At 28.8% G+C, this 13159-nt stretch overlaps 1 protein-coding gene across 1 annotated transcript; it reads left to right on the top strand.

The window, feature by feature from the left end:
- Positions 1–7744: 7744 nt before the first annotated feature.
- LOC109817595 (small ribosomal subunit protein eS8) lies at positions 7745–10367 on the top strand. The gene is made up of 5 exons (XM_020382895.3): positions 7745–7898; positions 8008–8080; positions 8798–9128; positions 9839–10020; positions 10111–10367. Exons 1-5 carry the CDS (start codon positions 7895–7897, stop codon positions 10184–10186), a joined length of 666 nt encoding a protein of 221 aa, XP_020238484.1. The 5' UTR covers positions 7745–7894; the 3' UTR covers positions 10187–10367.
- Positions 10368–13159: the final 2792 nt, after the last annotated feature.

The raw sequence follows: 13159 nt of genomic DNA, 5'->3' as shown, positions 1-13159 counted from the left end.
AAATTTTCTCCTGTCTCAAAACAACACAAAGGAGTTCTACACCTTCTCCCATATAAAGCTTCATAGGGTGCCATACTTATGCTAGAATGAAAACTGTTGTTATAGGTGAATTCAATCAAAGGCAGATATTGATCCCAACTACCAGAATCCTCTAACACACAAGCTCTCAATAAATCTTCTAAGGATTGAATGGTTCTTTCTGATTGTCCATCTGTTTGAGGATGATATGCCGAGCTAAGGCGAAGCTTAGTTCCCAATGCTTGATGTAAACTTCCCCAAAATTTAGAAGTGAATCTAGGATCTCTGTCAGATATGATACTAGATGGTACACCATGCAGCCGTACGATCTCTCTTATATATATCTCAGTCAATTTTTCTAGGGAATACCTAATGTTGATGGGTAAGAAATGAGCAGATTTTGTCAGCCTATTCACGATAACCCATATGGAATCATACTTATGAATTGTTCGTGGTAAACCAACTACAAAATCCATTGCTATACTGTCCCATTTCCATTCAGGTATATCTAAGGGTCGTAACATTCCTGCTGGCTTTTGGTGTTCTATTTTGGCCTTCTGACAAATCAAGCATGTAGTCACATATTGTGCTATTTCCTTTTTCATTTTGGGCCACCAAAACATTCTTTTGAGATCCTGATACATCTTTGTTGCTCCAGGGTGTATGCTCAACTTTCTCTTATGTGTCTCCCCTAAAATTATTTTCTTAATTTCTGAATCGTTAGGCACACATATTCTATCACTAAATCTCAAAATTCCATTTTGATCTATATTAAACTTTTCACCATCCTTTTGACCTATCAATCTCTTTTTCTTTTGAATGAATTTATCAACTACCTGAGCCTCAACAATTTGTCCATGTAAGTCACTAGTAATTTGAACCGCATGCAATTGTATTCTATCCTGACTTACTGTAGTGGATAAACTCATATCTCTAAATTTTTCTATCAAATTCATCTCATGAATCATTAATGAAGAGATATGTAAAGATTTTCTACTCAGTACATCAGCCACAACATTGGCTTTCCCTGGATGGTAATGTAATTCAAAATCATAATCTTTCAAAAATTTCATCCACCTTCTTTGTCTCATATTTAGTTCCTTTTGATCAAACAAATATTTTAAACTCTTATGATCACTAAAAACATCAAACTTACCACCATACACATAATGTCTCCATATCTTGAGTGCAAAAACAATGGCAGCTAGTTCTAGATCATGGGTTGGGTAATTCTTTTCATGAGCTCTCAACTGTCTAGAAGCATAGGCTACTACCCTTCTGTCTTGCATAAGAACACACCCTAATCCCATTTTTGAGGCATCACAAAATATGACAAATTGTCCATTAGGATTGGGTAAGGCTAAAACTGGTGCAGTGGTTAATCTTTTCTTAAGTTCTTGAAAACTATTCTCACATTTCTCTATCCACTCAAAGGGTTGCCCTTTCTTGGTGAGTTGAGTTAAAGGCATAGCTATTTTAGAAAACCCCTCAATGAATCTCCTATAATATCTTGCCAAACCCAAAAAACTACGTATTTCTGTTACTGTCTTTAGAGGTTCCCATAGTAGAACTGCTTCTACTTTAGACGGATCCACAGACACTCCGTCTTTGGAGATCACATGACCTAAAAACTTAACCTCCTCTAACCAAAATTCACACTTAGAAAGTTTGGCATACAATTGTTTATCTTTTAGGATTTGGAGAACAGATTGAAGGTGTTCTTCATGTTCTTCCTGAGTTCGAGAATATATGAGGATATCATCTATAAATACCACCACAAAATGGTCTAAATATGGATGAAAAATCCTATTCATATAATCCATGAACACTGCAGGTGCATTGGTTACTCCAAAAGGCATCACCTGATATTCATAATGACCATACCTTGTTCTAAATGCAGTTTTCTGTATGTCTTCTGCTTTTACTTTGATTTGATGGTATCCTGATCTTAAATCTATCTTAGAAAACACAGTGGCCCCTCTCAATTGATCCATCAAATCATCTATCCTAGGAAGAGGGTATTTATTCTTTATGGTAAACTTATTTAATTGCCGATAATCCACACACAGTCTAAAGCTTCCATCTTTCTTTTTAACTAACAAAACAGGAGCACCCCAAGGTGATACACTAGGGCGTATAAATTGTTTTTCAAGCAACTCTTCTAATTGTTTCTTCAACTCTGCTAATTCAGAAGGTGACATCCTATAAGGTGCCATTGAAATTGGTCCAGTTCCAGGTATTAAATCAATCGAAAATTCAATCTCTCTGTCAGGTGGTAAACCAGGAATATCATTAGGAAAAACTTCAGGAAAATTTTGAACAACAGCTATGTTTTTCAAGTCAACTTCCTCTTTAGCTTCCATAAAGGATAAGATTAAATATCCTTGAACTTTACCCCAAGAAAACTTGTTTATTGGTTTGGATAATGAAATCGATAGGTCCTTAGAGTCAGAAAATATGATAGACTTTTCTGCACAATTGAGAAGAACATGGTTGGAAGATAACCAGTCCATACCTAAAATCACATCTAATTGTGATAAAGGTAAGCAAATCAAATTTACAAGAAATTTTTTATCACCAATAAAAATAGGACAGTCTGAACAAACTTTGTTGGCAATTACAGATTTGTTTGTAGGGGTTAGAACAATTAGATTGTTCTCTAAAGAAGCAATTGGTAATTGGAGGTGTTGAACACAATCATTGGAGATAAAAGAATGAGTTGCGCCTGAATCATACAGTACATTTAAAGTTTTACCTTTAATGAAACATTTACCTTGTATTAGATTGTTGTTTTAAGCAGCTTCAGTTCCGGTCATGGTATAAACTCTTCCAGTTGTAGGAGGTCTCGGTTTGGGTCCAGAGGTATTCGCGTGTGCCTTTGGTTGTCCACACCCAGAAAACACATGACCAGGCTTTCCACACTTGAAACAAACAGGTCCTTTGAGATGACAGTCCTTAGTATAATGACCTTGTCCACACTTAAGACACTTAGCTTGATTATTCATGGGTCTACTGGAATTTCCTGCAAATTGAGAAGATTGAGATTTCCATTGTGGTCGATCATAAGGTTTTCCTTCATTATTCTTTTTCTTATTAAACTGAGGGCCAAAGGATTTTGGTCTATTATCCTTATTATGATCAAAACCTTCCAAAAATCGACACTTGTGTATTAATGTGGGAAAATCAGAGATTTCTAATATTCCTACTGCCTTTCTTAATTCTGGTCTAAGTCCATCTTCAAATTTAATACACTTCATTCTCTCATCAGGGTGATAAAAGAAAGTAGAGTATTTTCCCAATTCCTCAAACTTAGAAGCATATTCTCCCACTGTCATGTTTCCTTGTTTTAACTGCATATATTCTATTTCTTTAGCCCTCCTAACATCATTAGGAAAATATTTTTCAAAAAATTTGGCTCTAAATACTTCCCATGTAATGATTATTCCCCCTCATTCTAATAATCTCCTGGTACTATCCCACCAATATTCTGCTTCTCCTACTAACATAAATACTGCATAGTTTACTTTTTGGTTATCGGGACAGTTCATAGCTCGAAATATTTTTTCTATTTCTTTAATCCATAATTCAGCTTTTTCAGGATTATATCCTCCATCGAATTGGGAAGGTTTATTGCTTCTAAATTCTATTAGTCCCTGTGACTCCCCCACTCTTTCCGGTTGTTGATTCCTTAACAAGGCGGCAACCATGCCTCTAATAGCCTGCACAGCTTCAGTCAGTTCTGTATTTCTCCTTCCTGCCATCTGAAATTTATAGATTAGTTATTATACTAGAAACATGGTTAGCGCATTTCCCCAAGTTACACATGGAACGTTGCTCTGATACCACTAAAATTAACCCTAATTTTATATGTTTATATATTTGCATATAACTTATATATATATATATATTGTTTTGGATTGATAACACAAATAAGTAATAAAAGGAAATTTTCAAACTCACATACACTTAGTTAGCTTATAAGGTCTTAAAATATTTGCAAAAATATATTCATAATTCTAAACAACTCAAATTTTACATTATTATCTTCAATATTCACATACATCTCATTTTATTATTATGAGAGTACATACCTTACATATAGCTCTTTATATTTGCATCATATCTAAAAAATATTTACAATAATATACATTCTTATAATCTACCTATTTCCTACACTATTTATACGATATTTACATATCCGATTGATATAAATTTACTATAGGGTTGACATGATTGGTTGGAGGAAGATAAAAAGTGACTACTATCTGGCCATCAATAACTACGGGATGTTGCTGTGTTGGTGAAAAATAAAAAGATGACAATCCTATTCCTTGAAATGTCATCGTGTTGGCAGCCGCGTCCATAGCCCAACTAGTGCCTGGGAAGACTGCAGTGATAACGGTAGTAAAAGGGCCAGGAAGGATTGGTAGATTCATCTATTATAACATATTAAATTTTTCACAAACAAGAAATAAGGAGTGAGAATACTTATTAAATAAATATATTTAATTAAATAAAGAACAAGATTATATATAATAACATAAAAATTAAATAATAAAATTTGAATCGTTTTAATAGTGACTAGTCAGGATAAATGAGCATTATTGTAGTATCAACCAAATGTCAACAGAATATTTTACCATGAATGATTACTCATTTAAATCCCCAAGGTCAAACCTCCAGTTATAAATAATTCAAATTTTATCTTCTATGGCCATAGAGCAATATTTTTTTTTAAAACGAGTCAAATATATTTTAACAACATTATATTATAATCAATTTAAAAATAATAACACTAAATAAATTTGAGAATTGATCATTATTTAATCTTTAATTAAATAACATATACGTAATTAAAATATATTAAGAACACCAATTAATTAAATAATAATGATAACTATTACAGAATAAATAAACAATATAAAATATGAACATATTAATAATTATTATGAATAACAATAAGCATAGAATAAGCAAATAAATGAGGTTAGGGACACCTCACTAGATCGAGAAAATAACATAATTAAATAAATATAAGGATATATAAAATTTAAAGAGATAAAGTTCTCCTCCCCCTTATCTCGAAATGCACACTTATCATAAGTTTTTTTTCTTACGCCGCGATTTTCTCTATTTTCTCTCGTTCTCTCTTCTCTCTTTTGATTTTATTGTTGTTGCTGCGTGCCTTAATTTACTGTAACGGAAGCCTATTTATAGGGAAGGGAGGCTCACTGAATTCACGGATTTGAGATACAATTTTTATCACGGATTTGAGGTACAATTTTTTTATCCCCGTAATGATTTTTATCACAACTGATCTGTAAATTTTGCCACGATTGCACATTCCCTGCTGTGCCATTTCCACGTAATTGCTTACGTTTAAGCCTCATAAATGCTTTGCCACATTGTACATTCATATTGCTGCACATTTCATATATATATTCATTACACCTGTACCTAAAACTTCATCATACTAAGGATAACGTGCGTACAGGTTTTTATCCCTAGTAATTATCATTTTTTTTATTACACCCATTCGTATTGTTTATCTATATATATCTATATATGTATATATATATAGTTTAATATAATGGTTTACGTTTAAACAATTAAAATTTTAATACTAATAATTAAAATATTCTTCTAAAAGAATTATTAAATATTTCTAAAAGTATAAAAATAAAAAATAAAAAATTATAATAATTATATAATTTATAAATTTTATTTCACTAAAAATGTTATAGTAAAATTTATATATATATATATATATATATATATATATATCCATAGATATAATTATCATAATTAAAATTTTCAATACACTTAATAATAATGTTGTGAATATTGTTATTTAAAAATATTAGGATATTACAGGTTTGGTTTTTAAAAGAACTGATCTATATATGAGTAAAAAGTGGATAACTGTACCGTATCGAACTAATCTAATTTCAAAAAAATTATTTCATATTTTAAAAAAATCAAATCGATTCACTTTATAAAAAATGGATCAGTTAACTGATCTACTTTTATAAAATGATTCGGTTTGGTTTGGATTGATTTTTTGAAAAAATTGATCCATGGACACCCCTAGTTTATGATTTCTTTTAAATATCGAGACTATGTCTTATCCTTTTGAAACATGAGACTAAAATTATAAATCGATAAAAATAAAGTAAACAAAAATATTATTTAACCTATATATAACAAGCAAGCATATTTATATATTGTATATGCTAAAATATTAATTAAATATCGGAAGAAAAAAAAGATATTTACTATTAAGAGTTGAATAGTGTATATAAAAAATTAGTATTTTTGTAGTTAAATATAAAAAGTATGTTAGTTTTTAATCTAATCATGAGTTTTATTATTTTTCTTAAGGTATAAGAAATTTTTACACAAATTACTTTTGGTTTAAATTTAAGTAGTCTTTAACTAGTTTTTCTAAGAAATTATTTAAGTATTTTTTTAGTAAGTCTCTTTAGATTGAAATATTTTTTTACAAGTTTCTTTAGGCTAAACACTTTTAAATAGAATGATAGTTACAAAAATAGTTTCTTCTTTTCTAGATGTGATGATATACAAATTAAGTAGAAATAATTTACAAAGAGCAATGCATAAGATTTACAATAGAGAATTTTTTTGTTGTGATTTAGTTTTTTATATCTCAATATGTAAGTTTGCTTTGTATATTTCTTTATATTTTCAGCGTTTTTTTTCTTTGCTTCACACTTTTGCTTCTCTCAATGCGTTATTTTGACCATCATTGTTCCTTTTTGTTGTTCAAAAATTTGACCATAATAAATTTAGAAAAAATGATCGTTACAGTAATGTTTAAGTTTTAATGTTTAAATTTCTTCATATGTTGATTTGTGTGTCTTCTTTATTAATTTTAGAGATTATAAGTGATGCATTTAATGCGATCATTGCATTTAATGCCTTTCAGTGAAACATGTATCTCGTATATGATCTTGACCGTTATTTATTATCATTTTCTTCTATTTTGAATATAGGAGAAGTAGTGTCAGAGTAGAGTAGTTGAGGTTGACGTAGAACAGTTTTTTTTGTAGTATTTTTTCAAAATAGTTGGAGTTTTCTCTTTCTTTCTTGATGTAATGATTTGCCATTTTCTTTTGAAAGTTTTTGTTATATTTGAGAAAACTTTCTCATTTGATCTATTAAGAAATAAAGAGTTAATGCTTCTTAAAAATTAACTTATTATTTTAACGAGAAATAAATGTGATATTAATCTAGATGATATAATTCGTCTTATAAATTAAATATAACATTTGTTTCGTCTAAAATAGTTTCTTAAAAAAATTTGTTTGTTATCATAAAAATGAAGGATTTAAAATTATTTTTTGATTTTACACTTTTTTTTAATCTTACATTAAATAAAAATTTAAAGAAATGTTTAAAACTCTCTTTGGAGGAGTCTTAAAAACACTCTCAATAACCCATATTTAATATAAAGAGGATTGAAAGGTTGGTTCTATAGTTTAATTTCCGTGCATCGAAAATACAAACTTTTTTCAATATTTATTAGTTACACTTTATTTTATAAATAATTTTAAAAATAATTAGATTACTCTATTATATGCAAAAAGAAATAAATCGATGACCCGAAGAATATCGGTAGTAAAAAAAAGTTACTTTATAACTTTTCTAAGTGCATTCAAGTAAATTTCGAGATTAAAAAAAATGAACATTTGAAACTAATTTTTAGTTGTTTTCTGAAATACAGCTGAAGTTGGCCTGATCATGGGCCGTGACGGGCCGGGTAAGTGGAGGGAGATCAACAAGTTAGGGTTTTAACGAAAGCGAGGGACGAGAGACAGAGTGCATTGTTGCTTCTTGGTTTCAACTCTCTGCCAACATGGGTGAGTAAACACATCTCATTCTCAACATTCTCAATTGTTAGCGAGAACCCAAAACTACGTTTGTGTGCGATTATCTCTAATGGGGTTTGTTGTTGATGCTGTGAATCAGGTATTTCCAGGGATTCTATGCACAAGAGGCGTGCCACTGGTGGCAAGAAGAAGGCCTGGAGGAAGAAGAGGAAGTATGTCCCTGTATTCTTTTTAATTGTTTGTTTTTGGATTTTTGGTCGTTTTGTTTGTTTCAATGATTGGAATCTTTGCTTGCTTGTGGAGATGACGGTTTGAAATTAAAATTGAAATGGGTCTTTAATTTTTACTATTTGGGAATTTTAAATGTATTTGTTATATTTTCTGGAACATTAGTGAATCTAGGTTTAATTAATCTTTAGTTTTGGATTTTTTTTAGGCTAAGTGAAAAATCAGAGGGTTGTTATACTAGAAATTCACTTTGAAGTTATGCAAGATGGGAACCTCTATGAAATCTTAGCTCAATTCATGACTGCGTGCTGCACTTTTAATATACAGTTTTTGTCTCATTTTTGTGTAAATGCACAATCATAGGACAAACAAAGGGAGATGCAATAATTAAAAGTATAAAATTTCCTTCTTAAACAATCAAACTCTGAGTGAAGAGTGTCTTAAGGTCAATGATGACAATGCTTTCTAGTATCTTTTTGCAAATTAAATACATTTTATTGATTGGGCCTTGCTAATAGCTATTCTTTGCTATTATTAATAGAGAATTTGTATAAACTCTGTTATGTGTATTTTGATAACTTGTTTGAATTGGATATCACTTCTTTTAATTTTAATATTATTTGTTGACATTTATTTTAGCTATGATGATATTATATTCTAATAATTATTTAATAGACTAATATTTAGGTGGTTTTATATAGGTATGAGCTTGGTCGTCAGCCTGCTAACACTAAGCTATCAAGCAACAAGACAGTCAGGAGGATCCGTGTTAGAGGTGGCAATGTGAAATGGAGGGCACTGAGATTGGATACTGGAAATTACTCCTGGGGAAGTGAAGCTGTAACTCGCAAGACTCGTATACTTGATGTGGTTTACAATGCCTCAAACAATGAGCTTGTGCGAACTCAGACACTTGTCAAAAGTGCTATTGTTCAGGTTGATGCTGCTCCATTTAAACAGTGGTACCTTCAGCACTATGGTGTTGAGATTGGTAGGAAAAAGAAGACAGCTGCCAAGAAGGATTTTGCTGAGGTGATGATGCCTTTAGAGGTTTCACTTATTGTTTTTTCTTTTCTTTTATGATGTGTTTACTTTCTTTACCCACAATTTATGTGCTCATAATATTAGTAGCTTTCGACCCAGTACTTATTAGTTACATAATTACATTCCTTGTACTCGTATGATTTTACTATTTTAAGTTGCCTGTTTTGGTTGTTTAAATAATGTTGGACATGTGATATGTCAAAATTAAAACCAATTACAATTACTTTGATGCATTGTATATCAGTTTTTGATTCATTGGATACAGCTTCTGAACATGTTCAGAAAAGTAATTTACTTCTGTATATTGTCTTAAAGCTTTCATCTTTCTAACTCTGCATTATCTCAGAATATGTAGATTTAACTAATCTTAATAACTAACTTAAATTAAAAATCGTTGCTGTTACATCTGTTGCTAAATTAAGTGTATTTTCAGTTGTTTCATAAAACTATTTCATACATTATGTGTTACTAGCAGGTGCAATTTGCTGAAAGTGAGACACCTATTATTGTTTCTGCTCTGATGAGAAATAAATAGATGTTGTCCGATGCTCGTGTAATTCTTTCTATTGTACTTGTACCTGATAAACATTAACTTTATAAATCATGATTGAACTCTAAATTGTTGAATTAATGGATGAAGTGGACTCTCCTGTGTAGAAGCTGAAGTCTATTTCTTTATCTTGGGATGTAACTTGCAGGAGGGTGATGCTACTGCTGTTGCTGCTGCAGAAGAATCCAAAAAGAGTAATCATGTGCAGAGAAAATTGGAGAAGCGCCAGAAGGATCGAAAGCTTGATCCCCACATTGAGGAGCAGTTTGGTGGTGGTCGTTTGCTTGCTTGCATTTCATCTCGACCCGGTCAATGTGGCCGATCCGATGGGTAATTTTCTTAAAATTGATTTTTTTTTAAAATTTGTTCATAACGAAGCTCGTTAATGTGTTATCGTTTTGGTTTTCCTGAATTATGCAGCTACATTCTGGAAGGTAAGGAGTTGGAATTTTACATGAAGAAACTCCAAAGAAAGAAGGGAAAGGGCGCTGCTTGATTTTAGTGTTCCCAAATTTTTGTATGGCTTTAGTTGTTTTTATTTGTCGCCGGTTCCATTTAAGGCGATGTTTTGTACCGCGTGACATCGTTTAGTGCGGACTATTTTGTTAGTCCTTTGCAGATTGACAATTTTGTTTATCCCTCTTTCAATGAAGAGTTTTATCCCTCTTTCTCATTTATCCATTGATATTCAATCTGTGTTCTTTTTTCACAATTTTCATTGATATTGTTTGTTCGGGAAAAATGAATATTGTTGATATTTATTTTTTATGTTTAATAAGTTTTATTTAATTGTAAGTTGTAAGTTATAAGTCATGTGATAGTGTTTCTTCTATATTTTCATATTCATGTTGGTATTCATTCATTTTTTAAATATTTCAAAATACTTTTTAAATTGAATATCATAATTTTTATGAAGATTGTTTATTTACAATACGTGAATATTGTTGACATTCTTTCTATGAATTCTTGCATAAAGAGATGCTTAATTTGCATAATTTTATTATATTGTATTCCTTATTCTTTCTTCACTTGAATGAATGAATGTTCCAACATGATAACTATTATAAAATACTGTTCTTTTAAATTATAATATTGTTTTAAATTTTATTGAATATGTTTAAAATTTTTAGAATCTTCATAAGTTTTGTAACAATTCTTTTACATTTTCAATTTATGTTATTAATAATTTATATTTAAATTTAACAAATGTTGAGGCACAATTCTTATTATATTATGTTTTTTCACAAAAAAAAATATATATATTAAGAGAGTATTTGGTATCTGGAATGCTTTTACATTTTTTAGAATCTTAAAATTGGAATCTAAGTTTTTTATTTTTTATTTTTATTTTTTTATTTTTTATTTTTATGTTTGGTAGTTATTTATAAAAAAAATTCTAAAAAATGTAGTTTCTCAAACATGTAATTTTTCAAAAATCATTTTTATCTCATTTTTTCAAAAAAAAATTCATACAAAAGGGAGTAAAAATCCAACTTTTATAGAGAAAAAATTTAATGCATGTAAAAAGACCATAATATCCTTTTAAAACAGAAAGACTCTCTTTTTTCTATCTCCTATTTTTTTTTTTTCTATATCTATCTCTATCACTCTCACACCCCTTCTCTTCCTCTATCCCTCTCCCTCTCCCTCTCTCTCTCTCTCTCTCTCTCTCTCTCTCTTTCTCCCCTTCTATTTCTATTTCTCTTTCTCCCTCTCTCTCACTCTCACTCTCACTCCCCCTTTATTTCTCTCTCTTTCCTTCTCTCTTTTTCTTTCTCCCTTTCTCCTTCTATTTCTCTTTCTCCCTCTATTCCTCTCGCTTCCATATCTTTATTTCTCTCTTCCTGTTTAATGGTATTTGTTAATTTTTTAATTTATTTATTTGAATGAAATGAAATATATATTTTTATCCTTCTTAATTATTATGTAGCACTTTATTTTTTTCTTGTTGAATTCTATATTTAAATAATTTTAATTATAAGTTTTTGACATTTTAAAAATAGTTCAATGTCATATTTATTATAAGATCATGATTTTTAAAATTTGTAATTTCCAGAATCATGATTTCTAAGAATAAAAAAATCTCTACCTCACCAAATGCTCCCCAAAAGTGTGAAAAAAATTCAAACAATAAATTTTACTGAGAAATTTTGAACAAAATTAATTATATTCATCATTTTTCAATTTCTTTTTGTATTTATTTGTGTTATGCGTCACTTAATTTTTAACTATACAAAAGCGTGACTTAATTTATAACTATACAAATTATGACAAAATAAATTATTTTTAAATTTATTTTAACCAAAAATCATTATTTTTCCATCAATTTTAATCGTGTATAATTAAATTTATAACATGTAATTATGCATATCAATTCATATTATACATGAGAAAAATTATATCCTAAAATCATATCAATTTGATTTGTAATTTTAGTAACTATATATATATAATTTTTTTTGGCTAATTATTCTGTTATAATAATGTACATATTAATCTTTAGTTGTCAATTTTAAAATATTACATATACATGTCTATAAAAAAAATTGTTCACTTATTATAATTTATGCACAATTATATAAATTTTCATTAGATTCGACCTTATATATCTCCTATATTTAAAATATAACAATGACACAAATCATATTAAATTCAAAAATATATTAATGAATGGGTTAAGAATTAATATTTTAAAATTTTAGAATAAAACTAAATTGAATATAGCAATATAAAAAAAAATATTGTGATAAAAGAATTTTACTTTAATTTCCAACATATAAAGTAGTATACTTTAATTCCAGAGGTATAAGGCTATTATTAAAAAAAATTCATTAATTTAACATAAAATTTTATAAAATCTAATTTATAATTTAAGTAATCTTGTTTCTACTTAAAGAGAACTATAATACAATTACGATAACATAGAATGTTACAAATCATTTAAAAATTTGTATTAAATTTATAAAATCTAATTTATTATGTTGTATTAATTTTGCTTGACGATTTTATTATATCCTTTAAAGAGAACTATAATACAATTACGATAACATAGAATGTTACAAATCATTTAAAAATTTGTATTAAATTAGCTATTATATAAATCCTACATTTAAAACATAATAATAACATCAAGTTTAGATTGAGTTTACATTAATATGATTTTACTGTATTTTTTAATAAAATATAATTGAAAACTGAATTAATAATATTATAAATACGAAGATTAAATACATTAATAATTTGCATAACCAGAAACAAAAAAGCTACCGAAATTTGTGATGAAATAATTACTTGTTGATTGTGTAATTATTTATTCATATTATTAATGCATTTAATTTCCATAATTATGCAATTATAATGCATTAGTAATAATTTGAATAAAAAAAAGTTACTGAAAATTGAATTATGGAGATTAAATGCATTATAATTGCAGAATGTTTGTGTGATTTACTTCTTTAACAAAATATGC

The sequence above is a fragment of the Cajanus cajan genome, chromosome 3, assembly GCF_000230855.2.
Source record: "Cajanus cajan strain Asha chromosome 3, NIPB_CcT2T_4, whole genome shotgun sequence".
NCBI classification, from domain to species: Eukaryota; Viridiplantae; Streptophyta; class Magnoliopsida; order Fabales; family Fabaceae; genus Cajanus; species Cajanus cajan.
The sequence above is the reverse complement of the archived record's forward strand: the minus strand, read 5'-3'. Positions and strand labels throughout refer to the sequence as shown.

Excerpts from the sequence above, each read along its gene's own strand:
- LOC109817595 (XM_020382895.3), top strand. Across the intron at positions 8,081-8,797 it reads GCCTGGAGGAAGAAGAGGAA|GTATGAGCTTGGTCGTCAGC; the intron begins GTATGTCCCTGT and ends GGTTTTATATAG. Across the intron at positions 9,129-9,838 it reads CCAAGAAGGATTTTGCTGAG|GAGGGTGATGCTACTGCTGT; the intron begins GTGATGATGCCT and ends TGTAACTTGCAG.